The following is an 18,990-nucleotide window of genomic DNA, read 5'->3' as shown; positions in this document are numbered from 1 at the left end:
AACAAGCAGCTGCAGTTATTATTGATCAGTTATTGATCACTGATGGACTCATGAACGAGTGAAGATGGTTGAATAAAAACACACTTACACTTCCTCAGACCTGGTGTCAGAAATCGTTGTCCAGCAGGCTCCACCCTGGAAGGAGGAGGAGGATCAGATCAGTCTCTCTGTTATTTATTGATGTCATAATATACAGGTGAAGGTTGGAAAATTTGAATATATTGCAAAACTTCATTCGTTTCAGTAAATTCAACTAAAGGTGAAACAAGTCAAGTCAGATTTATTTATATAACACAATTCATGCACAAAGCATCTCAAAGTGCTTTACATAAACCTGTGTGGGACAAGCAGCAAGAGCAATGCAAGTAAAATACAAAGAGATCAACATCATATCAGAACCTAACGTTCCAATAGGCTTCTTGAATTACAATCAACATCATACAGAATACAATAAAAACATTAACAGTAAGATTAAAAAATAAAGTTAAAAATGTAAATAGAAATAAGAAATAAAAGCTAACAGTCGATAAAAAGTGCTGAGGAACATAATTTATTGATATTATTACTATACAAAGATGGTATTATTATTATTATTATTATTAGGGCCCGAGCACCTTCAGTGCGAAGGCCCTATTGTATTTGCAGGAATTTTTATTAGGGCCCGAGCACCTTCAGTGCGAAGGCCCTATTGTATTTGCAGGAATTTTTATTATTAGGGCCCGAGCACTTGCAGTGCGAAGGCCCTATTGTATTTGCAGGAATTTTTATTATTATTAGGGCCCGAGCACTTGCAGTGCGAAGGCCCTATTGTATCTGTAGGAATTCTTCGCGTTATTATTATTATTATTATTTTTCTGACGAAAGGAGGGCCTTTTTGCCCCCCTAAACGTGCCCAAAAAGTCACCAAATTTTGCATGCAAGGCAGGCCTGGCGAAAAATTTGATATTTAATGGTTTGCATTAATGGGCGTGGCAAAATGGCTCAACAGCGCCCCCTTGAAAACTTTGTGCCTCAAGCCCCACGATACGGTTTGACGTACATGCACGAAAATCGCTACACACCTGTATCATGGCACAACTTCAAGAAAAGTCTCTTGGAGCCATGCCCGAAACCGAACAGGAAGTCGGCCATTTTGAATTAATTGTGTAATTTTGGCGCAATTTATGCCCTTCCTTCGGCAGTTAATACGGCCCGAACCGTAACGTGCCCCCAAGTGTGTTATACATCAAAATGTGCGTCTCCATCCTCCGACACCACGCATTACTTTTCTCTTTCAAAAGCGTTACCGTGGCGACGCTAGACGACAAAAAGCGCGCCCACCCTTCATCTGATTGGTTCAGACCGAAAAAACTTTGCGCCTCAAGCCCCATAATACGCTTTGACGTACATGAACGAAAATCGGTACACACCTGTATCATGTCGCAACTTAAAGAAAAGTCTCTTGGCGCCATGGCCGAAACCGAACAGGAAGTCGGCCATTTTGAACATTCTGAATTAATCGCATAATTTTGGAGCAATATATGCCATTCCTTCGAGGATTAATACGGCCCGAACCGTATCGTGCACCCAGATGTGTTATACAACAAAATGTGCGTCTCCATCCTGCGACTACACGCATTACTTTTCTCTTTCAAAAGTGTTACCGTGGCGACGCTAGACGCCAACAAGCGCACCCCCCCTTCATCTGATTGGTCCATATTTGATAGTTCCCCAAAAGGCACCAAATTTGGCATGCAAGCCAGGCCTGGCGGTAAATTTGATATTTTATGGTTTACATTAATGGGCGTGCCAAAATGGCTCAACAGCGCCCCCCGGAAACCTTTGTGCCTCAAGCCCCACGATACGGTTTGACGTACATGCACGAAAATCGCTACACACCTGTATCATGGCACAACTTCAAGAAAAGTCTCTTGGAGCCATGGCCGAAACCGAACAGGAAGTCGGCCATTTTGAATTAATTGTGTAATTTTGGCGCAATTTATGCCATTCCTTCGGCAATTAATACGGCCCGAACCGTAATGTGCACCCAGTGTTATACATCAAAATGTGCGTCTCCATCCTGGGACTACACGCATTACTTTTCTCTTTCAAAAGTGTTACCGTGGCGACGCTAGACGCCAAAAGGCGCGCCCCCCCTTCATGTGATTGGTCCATATTTGATAGTTCTCCAAAAGTAATCAAATTTTGCATGCAAGTCAGACTTGGCGATACATTTGATATTTCATGGTTTGCATTAATGGGCGTGGCCTAACGGCTCAACAGCGCCCCCTAGAATACTTTTTCTGCCATAACTTTTGAATGGTTTGACATAGGAAGTTGTGGGTGGTGTCATGGGACTCAGTAATGAGTCCTTAAGCTTCGTTGGCCTTAATTAGCCCCGCCCCTTCTTCTGATTGGTTGTCCCTTTTTTCTGCTATAACTTTTTAATGGTTTGACTCCCGCTTCCTGATTCAAACGTCTGCCGGCCCCGCCCCCCGACCAATCAGTGGCGAGTAGGGTGATGACGACTCCGCCCCCCGACCAATCAGTGGCGAGTAGGGTGATGACGGCCCCGCCCCCCGACCAATCAGCTGTTGTAATGTGGTGACGTTAGAAATAGTCCCGTGCTCAGCCCGGTTAGAACCGCGGTAGAATTGTTACAGAAAAAGTAATAATAAAATAGTAGTGTTTTACTAATATTTATACTTTACAAATATTTAAAAAATTAAGAAAAAAAGGTTCCAGATATTATTCGCTATCTTGGTCTCTCCTAACCCAGTAAGTCAATGTGAGGTATCAGCTGAGATATAGCTCAACCAGAGCATTGCGATCTTTGGTGCCGGTGGTTGGGAGTTCGAGCCTGGCAGGATGCTGAAATTTTTGTAAGCAAATTTTGTGTTTTTTTTACATCAAGATGTGCGTCTCTTTCCTGCGACGACGCACATTACTTTTCTCTTTCAAAAGTGTTACCGTGGCGACGCTAGACGTGAAAAAGCGCTCGTCCCCTTCATCTGATTGGTCCATATTTGATAGTTCTCCAAAAGTCACCAAATTTTGCATGCAAACCAGGCCTGGTGATACATTTGATATTTAATGGTTTGCATTAATGGGCGTGGCCTAACGGCTCAACAGCGCCCCCTAGAATACTTTTATCTGCCATAACTTTTGAATGGTTTGACATAGGAAGTTGTGGGTGGTGTCATGGGACTCAGTAATGAGTCCTTAAGCTTCGTTGGCCTTAATTAGCCCCGCCCCTTCTTCTGATTGGTTGTCCCTTTTTTCTGCTATAACTTTTTAATGGTTTGACTCCCGCTTCCTGATTCAAACGTCTGCCGGCCCCGCCCCCCGACCAATCAGTGGCGAGTAGGGTGATGACGGCCCCGCCCCCCGACCAATCAGTGGCGAGTAGGGTGATGACGGCCCCGCCCCCCGACCAATCAGCTGTTGTAATGTGGTGACGTTAGAAATAGTCCCGTGCTCAGCCCGGTTAGAACCGCGGTTGAATGGTTACAGAAAAAGTAATAATAAAATAGTAGTGTTTTACTAATATTTATACCTTACAAATATTTAAAAAATTAGGAAAAAAAGGTTCCAGACATTATATCGCTATCTTGGTCTCTCGTAACCCAGTAAGTCAATGTGAGGTATCAGTTGAGATATAGCTCAACCAGATAATTGCGGTCTTTGGTGCCGGTGGTTAGGAGTTCGAGCCTGGCAGGATGCTGAAATTTTTGTAAGCAAATTTTGTGTTTTTTTTTACATCAAGATGTGCGTCTCTTTCCTGCGACGACGCACATTACTTTTCTCTTTCAAGGCTGTATGCCGAAAATTTTGTAAGCAAATTTTTGTGTTTTTTTTTATCAAGATGTGCGTCTCTTTCCTGCGACGACGCACATTACTTTTCTCTTTCAAAAGTGTTACCGTGGCGACGCTAGACGTGAAAAAGCGCTCGTCCCCTTCATCTGATTGGTCCATATTTGATAGTTCTCCAAAAGTCACCAAATTTTGCATGCAAGGCAGGCTTGGCGATAAATTTGATATTTCATGGTTTGCATTAATGGGCGTGGCCTAACGGCTCAACAGCGCCCCCTAGAATACTTTTCTCTGCCATAACTTTTGAATGGTTTGACATAGGAAGTTGTGGGTGGTGTCATGGGACTCTGTAATGAGTCCTTCACCTTCATTGGCCTGAATTAGCCCCGCCCCTTCCTCTGATTGGTTGTTCCTTTTTTCTGCTATAACTTTTGAATGGTTTGACATAGAGAGTCGTGGGTGGTGTCATTTCTGATATGCTTATGGGGGGCGGTGGACGTGAGTGCGAGGGCCCGTTCATCGCTGCTTGCAGCTTTAATTATTATTATTATTTTTCTTCTGACAAAGTGATGGCCCTTTTGCCCCCCTTAACATGCCCAAAAAGTCACCAAATTTTGCACCCAAGTCAGGCCTGGCGAAAAATTTGATATTTAATTGTTTGCATTAATGGGCGTGGTAAAATGGCTCAACAGCGCCCCCTTGAAAACTTTGTGCCTCAAGCCCCACGATACGGTTTGACGTACATGCACGAAAATCGGTACACACCTGTATCATGGGACAACTTAAACAAAAGTCTCTTGGCGACATGGCCGAAACCGAACAGGAAGTCGGCCATTTTGAATTAATCGTGTCATTTTGGCGAAATTTATGCCATTCCTTCGAAAGTTAATTCAGCCCGAACCGTAACGTGCCCCCAGGTGTGTTATACATCAAAATGTGCGTCTCCCTCCTGCGACCACACGCATTACTTTTCTCTTTCAAAAGCGTTACCGTGGCGACGCTAGACGCCAAAAAGCGCGCCCACCCCTCATCTCGTTGCTTCAGACAGAAAAAACTTTGAGCCTCAAGCCCCATAATACGGTTTGACGTACCTGAACGAAAATCGGTACACTCCTGTATCATGTCGCAACTAAAAGAAAAGTCTCTTGGCGCCATGGCCGAAACCGAACAGGAAGTCGGCCATTTTGAACATTCTGAATTAATTGCGTAATTTTGGAGCAATATATGCGATTCCTTCGAGAATTAATTCAGCCCGAACCGTATTGTGAACCCAGATGTGTTATACATCAAAATGTGCGTCTCCATCCTGCGACTACACGCATTACTTTTCTCTTTGAAAAGTGTTACCGTGGCGACGCTAGACGCCAACAAGCGCACCCCCCCTTCATCTGATTGGTCCATATTTGATAGTTCCCCAAAAGGCACCAAATTTGGCATGCAAGCCAGGCCTGGCGATAAATTTGATATTTCATGGTTTGCATTAATGGGCGTGGCAAAATGGCTCAACAGCGCCCCCCGGAAAACTTTGTGCCTCAAGCCCCACAATACGGTTTGACGTACATGCACGAAAATCGCTACACACCTGTATCATGGCACAACTTAAAGAAAAGTCTCTTGGAGCCATGGCCGAAACCGAACAGGATGTCGGCCATTTTGAATAAATTGTGTCATTTTGGCGAAATTTATGCCATTCCTTCGGCAGTTAATTCAGCCCGAACCGTAACGTGCACCCAGGTGTGTTATACATCAAAATGTGCGTCTACATCCTGCGACACCACGCATTACTTTTCTCTTTCAAAAGTGTTACCGTGGCGACGCTAGACGCCAAAAGGCGCGCCCCCCCTTCATGTGATTGGTCCATATTTGATAGTTCTCCAAAAGTCACCAAATTTTGCATGCAAGCCAGACTTGGTGATAACTTTGATATTTCATGGTTTGCATTAATGGGCGTGGCCTAACGGCTCAACAGCGCCCCCTAGAATACTTTTATCTGCCATAACTTTTGAATGGTTTGACATAGGAAGTCGTGGTTGGTGTCATGGGACTCTGTAATGAGTTCTTAAGCTTCGTTGGGCTTAATTAGCCCCGCCCCTTCTTCTGATTGGTTGTCCCGATTTTCTGCTATAACTTTGGAATGGTTTGACATAGGAAGTCGTAGGTGGTGTCAAGGGACTCTGCAATGAGTCCTTGAGCTTCTTTGGCCTGAATTAGCCCCGCCCCTTCTTCTGATTGGTTGTCCCTTTTTTATAATAAAATCGCCACGAGCCGCCAGTCGCTCTCGCGCTGACTCCCGCTTCCTGATTCAAACGTCTGCCGGCCCCGCCCCCCGACCAATCGGTGGCGAGTAGGGTGATGACGGCCCCGCCCCCCGACCAATCGGTGGCGAGTAGGGTGATGACGGCCCCGCCCCCCGACCAATCAGTGGCGAGTAGGGTGATGACGGCCCCGCCCCCCGACCAATCGGTGGCGAGTAGGGTGATGACGGCCCCGCCCCCCGACCAATCAGCTCCCTGTAATGTGGTGACGTCAGAAATATTCCCCGCTCAGCCCGGTTACAACCTTGGCAGAATGGTTACAGAAAAAGTAATAATTAAAATAGTAGGGTTTTACTAATATTTATAACTTACAAATATTTAAAAAAATTAGAAAAAACAGCTCCAGACTTACATTACTAAATATCGATATGTTGGTCTCTCATAACTCAGTAGGTCAAATAGAAATGACAAGCTGAGTCTTAGCTCAGCCAGAGTGTTCCCGTCTTTGGAGTCAGAGATCAGAGTTCGATTCCCGCAGTATCCACACTTTTTTGTCAGCAATTTTTTTTTTTCTACATCAATATGTGCGTCCCTGTCCTGCAACGACGCACATTACTTTTCTCATTTAAAAGCGTTACCGCGGCAACGCTAGACACCAAAAAGTGCGCCCACCCTTCATCTGATTGGTTCAGAGGGAAAAAACTTTGAGCCTCAAGCCCCATAATACGGTTTGACGTACATGAACGAAAATCGGTACACACCTGTATCATGTCGCAACTTAAAGAAAAGTCTCTTGGCGCCATGGCCGAAATTGAACAGGAAGTCGGCCATTTTGAATTAATTGTGTAATTTTGGCGCAATTAATGCCATTCCTTCGGCAATTAATACGGCCCGAACCGTAACGTGCATCCAGGTGACTTATACCTTAAAATGTGCGTCTCCATCTTGCGACTACGCGCATTACTTTCTCTTTCAAAAGTGTTACCGTGGCGATGCTAGACGCCAAAAAGCGTGCCCCCTTAATCTGATTGGTCCATATTTGATAGTTCTCCAAAAGTCACCAAATTTTGCACGCAAGCCAGGCCTGGTGATAAATTTGATATTTCATGGTTTGCATTAATGGGCGTGGCAAAATGGCTCAACAGCACCCCCCGGAAAACTTTTCTCTGCCATAACTTTTGAATGGTTTGACATAAAGAGTCATGAGTGGTGTCATGGGACTCGGTATTGAGTCCTTGACCATAATTGGTGAAAATTAGCCCCGCCCCTTCTTTTGATTGGTTGTCCCTATTTCCTGCTATAACTTTTGAATGGTTTGACATGGAGAGTCGTGGGTGGTGTCATCAGACTCTGTATGGAGTCCTTGACCTTCATTGGCCTGAATTAGCCCCGCCCCTTCTTCTGATTGGTTGTCCCTTTTTTCTGCTATAACTTTTCAATGGTTTGACATAGGAAGTCGTGGGTGGTGTCATTTCTGATACTTATGGGGGGCGGTGGCCGTGAGTGCGAGGGCCCGTTCATCGCTGCTTGCAGCTTTAATTATTAGGGCCCGAGCACCTTCAGTGCGAAGGCCCTATTGTATCTGTAGGAATTCTTCGCGTTATTATTATTATTATTATTATTTTTCTGACGAAAGGAGGGCCTTTTTGCCCCCCTAAACGTGCCCAAAAAGTCACCAAATTTTGCATGCAAGTCCGGCCTGGCGAAAAATTTTATATTTAATGTTTTGCATTAATGGGCGTGGCAAAATGGCTCAACAGCGCCCCCTTGAAAACTTTGTGCCTCAAGCCCCACGATACGTTTTGACGTACATGCACGAAAATCGGTACACACCTGTATCATGGCCCAACTTAAAGAAAAGTCTCTGGGCGTCAAGTCGAGAAACCGAACAGGAAGTCGGCCATTTTGAATTAATCGTGTCATTTTGGCGAAATGTATGCCTTCCTTCGGCAGTTAATACGGCCCGAACCGTAACGTGCACCCAGGTGTGTTATACATCAAAATGTGCGTCTCCATCCTCCGACACCACGCATTACTTTTCTCTTTCAAAAGTGTTACCGTGGCGACGCTAGACGCCGAAAAGCGCGCCCACCCTTCATCTGATTGGTTCAGACAGAAAAAACTTTGCGCCTCAAGCCCCACAATACGGTTTGACGTACATGAACGAAAATCGCTACACACCTGTATCATGTCACTACTTAAAGAAAAGTCTCTTGGCGCCATGGCCGAAACAGAACAGGAAGTCGGCCATTTTGAACATTCTGAATTAATCGCGTAATTTTGGAGCAATATATGCCATTCCTTCGAGAATTAATACGGCCCGAACCGTATCGTGAACCCAGATGTGTTATACATCAAAATGTGCGTCTCCATCCTGCGACTACACGCATTACTTTTCTCTTTCAAAAGTGTTACCGTGGCGACGCTAGACGCCAACAAGCGCACCCCCCCTTCATCTGATTGGTCCATATTTGATAGTTCGCCAAAAGGCACCAAATTTGGCATGCAAGCCAGGCCTGGCGATAAATTTGATATTTCATGGTTTGCATTAATGGGCGTGGCAAAATGGCTCAACAGCGCCCCCCGGAAAACTTTGTGCCTCAAGCCCCACAATACGGTTTGACGTACATGCACGAAAATCGCTACACACCTGTATCATGGCACAACTTAAAGAAAAGTCTCTTGGAGCCATGGCCGAAACCGAACAGGAAGTCGGCCATTTTGAAATCTGATTGGTCCATATTTGATAGTTCTCCAAAAGTCACCAAATTTTGCATGCAAGACAGACTTGGCGATAAATTTGATATTTCATGGTTTGCATTAATGGGCGTGGCCTAACGGCTCAACAGCGCCCCCTAGAATACTTTTATCTGCCATAACTTTTGAATGGTTTGACATAGGAAGTTGTGGGTGGTGTCATGGGACTCTGTAATGAGTCCTTAAGCTTCGTTGGCCTTAATTAGCCCCGCCCCTTATTCTGATTGGTTGTCCCGATTTTCTGCTATAACATTGGAATGGTTTGACATAGGAAGTCGTGGGTGATGTCATGGGACTCTGTAATGAGTTCTTAAGCTTCGTTGGCCTGAATTAGCCCCGCCCCTTCTTCTGATTGGTTGTCCCGATTTTCTGCTATAACTTTGGAATGGTTTGACATAGGAAGTCGTGGGTGGTGTCATGGGACTCTGTAATGAGTTCTTAAGCTTCGTTGGCCTTAATTAGCCCCGCCCCTTCTTCTGATTGGTTGTCCCTTTTTCCTGCTATAACTTTTTAATGGTTTGACTCCCGCTTCCTGATTCAAACGTCTGCCGGCCCCGCCCCCCGACCAATCAGTGGCGAGTAGGGTGATGACGGCCCCGCCCCCCGACCAATCCGTGGCGAGTAGGGTGATGACGGCCCCGCCCCCGACCAATCAGCTGTTGTAATGTGGTGACATCAGAAATAGTCCCGTGCTCAGCCCGGTTAGAACCTCGGTAGAATGTTTACAGAAAAAGTATTAATAAAATAGTAGTGTTTTACTAATATTTATACCTTACAAATATTTAAAAAATTAGGAAAAAAAGTTCCAGACATTATAATGCTATGTTGGTCTCTCCTAAGCCAGTAAGTCAAAGAATGAGTAATAGTTGAGTCTTAGCTCGACCGGAGTATTACGGTCTACGGTGCCGGAGGTCCGGAGTTCGAGACCGGCTGTATGCCGAAAATTTTTTTTACATCAAAATTTTCGTCTCTGTCCTGCGACGACGCACATTACTTTTCTCTTTCAAAAGTGTTACCGTGGCGACGCTAGATGCGAAAAAGCGCTCGTCCCCTTCATCTGATTGGTCCATATTTGATAGTTCTCCAAAAGTCACCAAAATTTGCATGCAAGCCAGGCCTGGTGATAAATTTGATATTTAATGGTTTGCATTAATGGGCGTGGCCTAACGGCTCAACAGCACCCCCTAGAATACTTTTCTCTGCCATAACTTTTGAATGGTTTGACATAAAGAGTCGTGGGTGGTGTCATGGGACTCGGTATTAAGTCCTTGACCTTCACTGGCCTGAATTAGCCCCGCCCCTTCTTCTGATTGGTTGTTCCTTTTTCTGCTATAACTTTTGAATGGTTTGACATAGAGAGTCGTGGGTGGTGTCATTTCTGATATGCTTATGGGGGGCGGTGGACGTGAGTGCGAGGGCCCGTTCATCGCTGCTTGCAGCTTTAATTATTATTATTATTTTCCTGACAAAGTGAAGGCCTTTTTGCCCCCCTTAACATGCCCAAAAAGTCACCAAATTTTGCACCCTAGTCAGGCCTGGCGAAAAATTTGATATTTAAAGGTTTGCATTAATGGGCGTGGCAAAATGGCTCAACAGCGCCCCCTTGAAAACTTTGTGCCTCAAGCCCCACGATACGGTTTGACGTACATGCACGAAAGTCGGTACACACCTGTATCATGGGACAACTTAAACAAAAGTCTCTTGGGGTCATGCCCGAAACCGAACAGGATGTCGGCCATTTTGAATTATTCGTGTCATTTTGGCGAAATGTATGCCATTCCTTCGAAAGTTAATTCAGCCCGAACCGTAACGTGCCCCCAAGTGTGTTATACATCAAAATGTGCGTCTCCCTCCTGCGACCACACGCATTACTTTTCTCTTTCAAAAGCGTTACCGTGGCGACGCTAGACGCCAAAAAGCGCGCCCACCCTTCATCTCGTTGCTTCAGACAGAAAAAACTTTGCGCCTCAAGCCCCATAATACCGTTTGACGTACCTGAACGAAAATCGGTACACTTCTTTATCATGTCTTTACTTAAAGAAAAGTCTCTTGGCGCCATGGCCGAAACCGAACAGGAAGTCGGCCATTTTGAACATTCTGAATTAATCGCGTAATTTTGGAGCAATATATGCCATTCCTTCGAGAATTAATTCAGCCCGAACCGTATCGTGAACCCAGATGTGTTATACATCAAAATGTGCGTCTCCATCCTGCGACTACACGCATTACTTTTCTCTTTGAAAAGTGTTACCGTGGCGACGCTAGACACCAACAAGCGCACCCCCCTTCATCTGATTGGTCCATATTTGATAGTTCCCCAAAAGGCACCAAATTTGGCATGCAAGCCAGGCCTGGCGATAAATTTGATATTTCATGGTTTGCATTAATGGGCGTGGCAAAATGGCTCAACAGCGCCCCCCGGAAAACTTTGTGCCTCAAGCCCCACAATACGGTTTGACGTACATGCACGAAAATCGCTACACACCTGTATCATGGCACAACTTAAAAAAAAGTCTCTTGGAGCCATGGCCGAAACCGAACAGGATGTCGGCCATTTTGAATAAATTGTGTCATTTTGGCGAAATTTATGCCATTCCTTCGGCAGTTAATTCAGCCCGAACCGTAACGTGCACCCAGGTGTGTTATACATCAAAATGTGCGTCTACATCCTGCAACACCACGCATTACTTTTCTCTTTCAAAAGTGTTACCGTGGCGACGCTAGACGCCAAACGGCGCGCCCCCCCCTTCATGTGATTGGTCCGTATTTGATAGTTCTCCAAAAGTCACCAAATTTTGCATGCAAGCCAGACTTGGTGATAAATTTGATATTTCATGGTTTGCATTAATGGGCGTGGCCTAACGGCTCAACAGCGCCCCCTAGAATACTTTTATCTGCCATAACTTTTGAATGGTTTGACATAGGAAGTCGTGGTTGGTGTCATGGGACTCTGTAATGAGTTCTTAAGCTTCGTTGGCCTTAATTAGCCCCGCCCCTTCTTCTGATTGGTTGGCCCGATTTTCTGCTATAACATTGGAATGGTTTGACATAGAGAGTCCTGGGTGGTGTCATCAGATTCTTTATGGAGTCCTTGACCTTCATTGGCCAGAATTAGCCCCGCCTCTTCTTCTGATTGGTTGTCCCTATTTTCTGCTATAACTTTGGAATGGTTTGACATAGAGAGTCCCGCTTTCTGATTCAAACATCTGCCGGCCCCGCCCCCCGACCAATCAGTGGCGAGTAGGGTGATGACGGCCCCGCCCCCCGACCAATCAGTGGCGAGTATGGTGATGACGGCCCCGCCCCCCGACCAATCAGTGGCGAGTAGGGTGATGACGGCCCCGCCCCCCGACCAATCAGTTCCCTGTAATGTGGTGACCTCAGAAATATTCCCGGCTCAGCCCGGTTACAACCTTGGCAGAATGGTTACAGAAAAAAGTAATAATTAAAATAGTAGGGTTTTACTAATATTTATAACTTACAAATATTTAAAAAATTAGGAAAAAAAAGTTCCAGACACTTTATCGCTATGTTGGTCTGTCCTAAGCCAGTAGGTCAAATGAAAGGAATAGCTGAGACTTAGCTCAGCCAGATTATTGCGGTCTTTGGTGCCAGAGGTTGGGAGTTCAAGCCTGGCAATATGCCGAAACTTTTGTCAGCAATTTAGTTTTTTTTACATCAAAATGTTCGTCTCTGTCCTGTGACGACGCACATTACTTCTCTCTTTCAAAAGTGTTACCGTGGCGACGCTAGACACGAAAAAGCGCTCGTCCCCTTCATCTGATTGGTCCATATTTGATAGTTCTCCAAAAGTCACCAAATTTTGCATGCAGGCCAGGCCTGGCGATACATTTGATATTTCATGGTTTGCATTAATGGGCGTGGCCTAACGGCTCAACAGCGCCCCCTAGAATACTTTTCTCTACCATAACTTTTGAATGGTTTGACATAAAGAGTCGTGGGTGGTGTCATGGGACTCGGTATTGAGTCCTTGACCTTCATTGGCCTGAATTAGCCCCGCCCCTTCTTCTGATTGGTTGTCCCGATTTTCTGCCATAACTTTTGAATGGTTTGACATAGAGAGTCGTGGGTGGTGTCATCAGACTCTGTATGGAGTCCTTGACCTTCATTGGCCTGAATTAGCCCCGCCCCTTCTTCTGATTGGTTGTTCCTTTTTTCATCTATAACTTTTGAATGGTTTGACATAGAGAGTCGTGGGTGGTGTCATTTCTGATATGCTTATGGGGGGCGGTGGACGTGAGTGCGAGGGCCCGTTCATCGCTGCTTGTTATTAGGGCCCGAGCACTTGCAGTGCGAAGGCCCTATTGTATTTGCAGGAATTTTTATTAGGGCCCGAGCACCTTCAGTGCGAAGGCCCTATTGTATCTGTAGGAATTCTTCGCGTTATTATTATTATTATTATTATTTTTCTGACGAAAGGAGGGCCTTTTTGCCCCCCTAAACGTGCCCAAAAAGTCACCAAATTTTGCATGCAAGTCCGGCCTGGCGAAAAATTTTATATTTAATGTTTTGCATTAATGGGCGTGGCAAAATGGCTCAACAGCGCCCCCTTGAAAACTTTGTGCCTCAAGCCCCACGATACGTTTTGACGTACATGCACGAAAATCGGTACACACCTGTATCATGGCCCAACTTAAAGAAAAGTCTCTGGGCGTCAAGTCGAGAAACCAAACAGGAAGTCGGCCATTTTGAATTAATCGTGTCATTTTGGCGAAATTTATGCCTTCCTTCGGCAGTTAATACGGCCCGAACCGTAACGTGCACCCAGGTGTGTTATACATCAAAATGTGCGTCTCCATCCTCCGACACCACGCATTACTTTTCTCTTTCAAAAGTGTTACCGTGGCGACGCTAGACGCCGAAAAGCGCGCCCACCCTTCATCTGATTGGTTCAGACAGAAAAAACTTTGCGCCTCAAGCCCCACAATACGGTTTGACGTACATGAACGAAAATCGCTACACACCTGTATCATGTCACTACTTAAAGAAAAGTCTCTTGGCGCCATGGCCGAAACAGAACAGGAAGTCGGCCATTTTGAACATTCTGAATTAATCGCGGAATTTTGGAGCAATATATGCCATTCCTTCGAGAATTAATACGGCCCGAACCGTATCGTGAACCCAGATGTGTTATACATCAAAATGTGCGTCTCCATCCTGCGACTACACGCATTACTTTTCTCTTTCAAAAGTGTTACCGTGGCGACGCTAGACGCCAACAAGCGCACCCCCCCTTCATCTGATTGGTCCATATTTGATAGTTCCCCAAAAGGCACCAAATTTGGCATGCAAGCCAGGCCTGGCGATAAATTTGATATTTCATGGTTTGTATTAATGGGCGTGGCAAAATGGCTCAACAGCGCCCCCCGGAAAACTTTGTGCCTCAAGCCCCACAATACGGTTTGACGTACATGCACGAAAATCACTACACACCTGTATCATGGCACAACTTAAAGAAAAGTCTCTTGGAGCCATGGCCGAAACCGAACAGGAAGTCGGCCATTTTGAAATCTGATTGGTCCATATTTGATAGTTCTCCAAAAGTCACCAAATTTTGCATGCAAGACAGACTTGGCGATAAATTTGATATTTCATGGTTTGCATTAATGGGCGTGGCCTAACGGCTCAACAGCGCCCCCTAGAATACTTTTATCTGCCATAACTTTTGAATGGTTTGACATAGGAAGTTGTGGGTGGTCTCATGGGACTCTGTAATGAGTCCTTAAGCTTCGTTGGCCTTAATTAGCCCCGCCCCTTCTTCTGATTGGTTGTCCCGATTTTCTGCTATAACTTTGGAATGGTTTGACATAGGAAGTCGTGGGTGGTGTCATGGGACTCTGTAATGAGTTCTTAAGCTTCGTTGGCCTTAATTAGCCCCGCCCCTTCTTCTGATTGGTTGTCCCTTTTTCCTGCTATAACTTTTTAATGGTTTGACTCCCGCTTCCTGATTCAAACGTCTGCCGGCCCCGCCCCCCGACCAATCAGTGGCGAGTAGGGTGATGACGGCCCCGCCCCCTGACCAATCAGTGGCGAGTAGGGTGATGACGGCCCCGCCCCCCGACCGATCAGCTGTTGTAATGTGGTGACGTCAGAAATAGTCCCGTGCTCAGCCCGGTTAGAACCTCGGTGAAATGGTTACAGAAAGAGTAATAAATAAAATAGTAGTGTTTTACTAATATTTATACCTTACAAATATTTAAAAAATTAGGAAAAAAAGATCCAGACATTTTTTTGTTATGTTGGTCTCTCCTAAGCCAGTAAGTCAAAGCAAAAGGAATGGCTGAGACGTAGCTCAGCCAGAGCATATCGGTCTTTGATGCCAGAGGTCGGGAGTTCGAGCCTGGCTGTACGCCGAACATTTTGTAATCAATTTTTGTGTTTTTTTTTATCAAAATGTGCGTCTCTGTCCTGCGACGAAGCACATTACTTTTCTCTTTCAAAAGTGTTACCGTGGCGAGGCTAGATGCGAAAAAGCGATCGTCCCCTTCATCTGATTGGTCCATATTTGATTGGACCAATCACCCGATTTTCTGCTATAACTTTTGAATGGTTTGACATAGAGAGTCGTGGGTGGTGTCATCAGATTCTGTATGGAGTCCTTGACCTTCATTGGCCTGAATTAGCCCCGCCCCTTCTTCTGATTGGTTGTCCCTTTTTTCTGCTATATCTTTTGAATGGTTTGACATAGGAAGTCGTGGGTGGTGTCATTTCTGATATGCTTATGGGGGCGGTGGCCGTGAGTGCGAGGGCCCGTTCATCGCTGCTTGCAGCTTTAATTATTATTATTATTTTTCTTTTGACAAAGTGATGGCCTTTTTGCCCCCCTTAACATGCCCAAAAAGTCACCAAATTTTGCACCCAAGTCAGGCCTGGCGAAAAATTTGATATTTAATGGTTTGCATTAATGGGCGTGGTAAAATGGCTCAACAGCGCCCCCTTGAAAACTTTGTGCCTCAAGCCCCACGATACGGTTTGACGTACATGCACGAAAATCGGTACACACCTGTATCAGTAAACAACTTAAAGAAAAGTCTCTTGGCGACATGGCCGAAACCGAACAGGAAGTCGGCCATTTTGGATTAATCGTGTCACTTTGGCGCAATTTATGCCATTCCTTTGGCAGTTAATTCAGCCCGAACCGTAACGTGCACCCAGGTGTGTTATACATCAAAATGTGCGTCTCCATCCTGCGACTACACGCATTACTTTTCTCTTTCAAAAGTGTTACCGTGGCGACGCTAGACGGCAACAAGCGCACCGCCCCTTCATCTGATTGGTCCATATTTGATAGTTCCCCAAAAGGCACCAAATTTTGCATGCAAGCCAGGCCTGGCGATAAATTTGATATTTCATGGTTTGCATTAATGGGCGTGGCAAAATGGCTCAACAGCGCCCCCCGGAAAACTTTGTGCCTCAAGCCCCACAATACGGTTTGACGTACATGCACGAAAATCACTACACACCTGTATCATGGCACAACTTAAAGAAAAGTCTCTTGGAGCCATGGCCGAAACCGAACAGGATGTCGGCCATTTTGAATAAATTGTGTAATTTTGGCGAAATTTATGCCATTCCTTCGGCAGTTAATTCAGCCCGAACCGTAACGTGCACCCAGGTGTGTTATACATCAAAATGTGCGTCTACAACCTGCGACACCACGCATTACTTTTCTCTTTCAAAAATGTTACCGTGGCGACGCTAGACGGCAAAAGGCGCGCCCCCCCTTCATGTGATTGGTCCATATTTGATAGTTCTCCAAAAGTCACCAAATTTTGCATGCAAGCCAAACTTGGCGATAAATTTGATATTTCATGGTTTGCATTAATGGGCGTGGCTAACGGTTCAACAGCGCCCCCTAGAATACTTTTCTCTGCCATAACTTTTGAATGGTTTGACATAGAGAGTCGTGGGTGGTGTCATCAGATTCTTTATGGAGTCCTTGACCTTCATTGGCCTGAATTAGCCCCGCCCCTTCTTCTGATTGGTTGTCCCTTTTTTCTGCTATAACTTTTGAATGGTTTGACATAGGAAGTCATGGGTGGTATCATGGGACTCTGTAATGAGTTCTTAAGCTTCGTTGGCCTTAATAAGCCCCGCCCCTTCTTCTGATTGGTTGTCCAGATTTTCTGCTATAACTTTGGAATGATTTGACATAGAGAGTCGTGGGTGGTGTCATAAGATTCTGTATGGAGTCCTTGACCTTCATTGGCCTGAATTAGCCCCACCCCTTCTTCTGATTGGTTGTCCCTATTTTCTGCTATAACTTTTTAAGGGTTTGACATAGAGAGTCGTGGGGGCAGTCATTTCTGATATGCTTATGGGGGGCGGTGGACGTGAGTGCGAGGGCCCGTTCATCGCTGCTTGCAGCTTTAATTATTATTATTATTATTATTATTGTTATTGTTATTATAGAAATCGGATGGATGAATGGATGAATGAATGGATGGATGAATGGATGGATGAATGGGGTTCCTGGGTCTGGGGTCCTCCGTTGTCGGGCCTGCGCGGGTGTCTCCCTGTTGGAGGTTCGTCTTCTGTCTTCTGGCCCTTTTCCACTAGTATCTACTCAGCGCTTCTACCCGCCACGCCCCCGTCTTTTGCTTTTCCACTACGGGCCGAGGCGGGTGGAGCCGTGCCAAGCAGATACTTTTTCTGTATTTATTCTGCTGAGGTTCTGAGCTGCTGAGCCAGCACTATATCTGACGTCATCACCCTCCACGCCACTGATTGGTCGGGGGGCCGGCAGACGTTTGAATCAGGAAGCAGGAGTCAGCGCGAGAGCGACTGGCGGCGATTTTATTATAAAGCGCAAACGTCTGTTTGGTGATCCAACTCTGAGGTGCAGATGTTCATAAACCTGGTGCTGACGAGAGAATTAAAAAGGGAAGTAGACGGGTGATAAGGAACGACCAGATCCAGCTCTGTTTTACTCTCAGCTGCTCCAGCTGATTTCTCATCTGCGCCGACATGAAAAAAGGGGTTGTGCAATCGAGTACGTCACAGCAGCTTCACCCCAACCCCCCCCACTTCTCACCTGGCTGTGGAAAAACAAACGGGGAAAACGGGTGGAGCCGGGACGAGGCGTGACGAGGCGAGTTGGGCTGAGTAGGTACTAGTGGAAAAGCGCCATTAGAGGGCTGGCTAGACTGGCAATTGCCAGTGAAACCAGCTTGTTCATGTCAGCTGTAAATGGCGTTAGAGGAAGGTTGGGGGATGAGAGCAGGGAGGAGGAAGATGAAAGGGGAGTTGAAAGATGGAGGGGGGGGCTGTAACTGGAAGCCTCTGAAGGTGGTGAGGTAGGGAACTCTGAAGCCGGGGCAACAGGCTGTTGAGCTGGGCTGGAAGCCTCTGGAGCTGTGGGGGGGGGATCTTGACCTTGTGATAGTCAACAGTATGAAGTAGGTTAGAGGTGAGCAGCGCCTCTCCAGCTCTATTCAGATACAGTCCACCCCCAGTGAAGAGGTAACTGCGCTGCCAGAACAGATTGAAGTTTTCAATAAAGTTCTTTATGTAGAGGACAGGCAGTGGAGAGCCAGGTGCTTAATCCTAGAAGTCTGCTGAATCGAGCTTGGCCCCTGTTAGATGGTAGGGAACCACTCAGTACGTTTACATGCAGCAAAGAGATGGGATTTCTGATGGTATCAGATAACGACATGCAGAAGACCGGATCACTGGTCTGAGTTTACCTGCTGTTCAGAGATCAGATAAATGTCCAGAGCATGGCTGACTCCGTGATGCTAGGTGGCGCTGTAACCATGGTTCTATTTGCTGATGACACAAATCTGTTCTGCTCTGGTACTGATTTACAAAAACTAATGCTTGATGTCACAACAGAATTGAGTAAGTTAAAAATATGGTTCACTGATAACAAATTATCATTAAACACGAGTAAGACAAAAATAATGTATTTTGGTAATCGGAGAGGTGATATGCAAATAAAAGTTGAATTGGATGGCAGCGATATTGAAAGAGTAAACTAAATCAGATTTCTTGGAGTAATAATGGATGAAATTAGCTGGAAATCTCATATTAAACATGTACAAAACAAAGTTTCAAAGAGCATTGCAGTACTTAACAGAGCAAAACAGGTTTTGGATCACAGGGCCGTCCACATTCTTTACTGGTCACTAGTTCTTCCATATTTCACTTACTGTGCAGAAATTTG

The 18,990-nt window shown here is 45.6% G+C and overlaps 2 protein-coding genes across 3 annotated transcripts in view; both read right to left on the bottom strand.

Moving 5' to 3' along the window:
• Nucleotides 1-18,990, bottom strand: part of LOC133424461 (zinc finger protein 239-like) — a 278,042-nt gene that overhangs the window by 20,222 nt on the left and 238,830 nt on the right. The window lies entirely within an intron of this gene.
• Nucleotides 1-18,990, bottom strand: part of LOC133424439 (NACHT, LRR and PYD domains-containing protein 12-like) — a 32,836-nt gene that overhangs the window by 1,581 nt on the left and 12,265 nt on the right. For both annotated transcript variants that reach the window (XM_061715059.1, XM_061715057.1), the window contains exon 9: nt 89-135. In XM_061715059.1, the coding sequence (XP_061571043.1) occupies nt 89-135 (47 nt within the window). The remainder of the gene's footprint in view (nt 1-88; nt 136-18,990) is intronic.

Source organism: Cololabis saira, chromosome 23 (genome assembly GCF_033807715.1).
Source record: "Cololabis saira isolate AMF1-May2022 chromosome 23, fColSai1.1, whole genome shotgun sequence".
Taxonomy (NCBI): domain Eukaryota; kingdom Metazoa; phylum Chordata; class Actinopteri; order Beloniformes; family Belonidae; genus Cololabis; species Cololabis saira.
The sequence above is the reverse complement of the archived record's forward strand: the minus strand, read 5'-3'. Positions and strand labels throughout refer to the sequence as shown.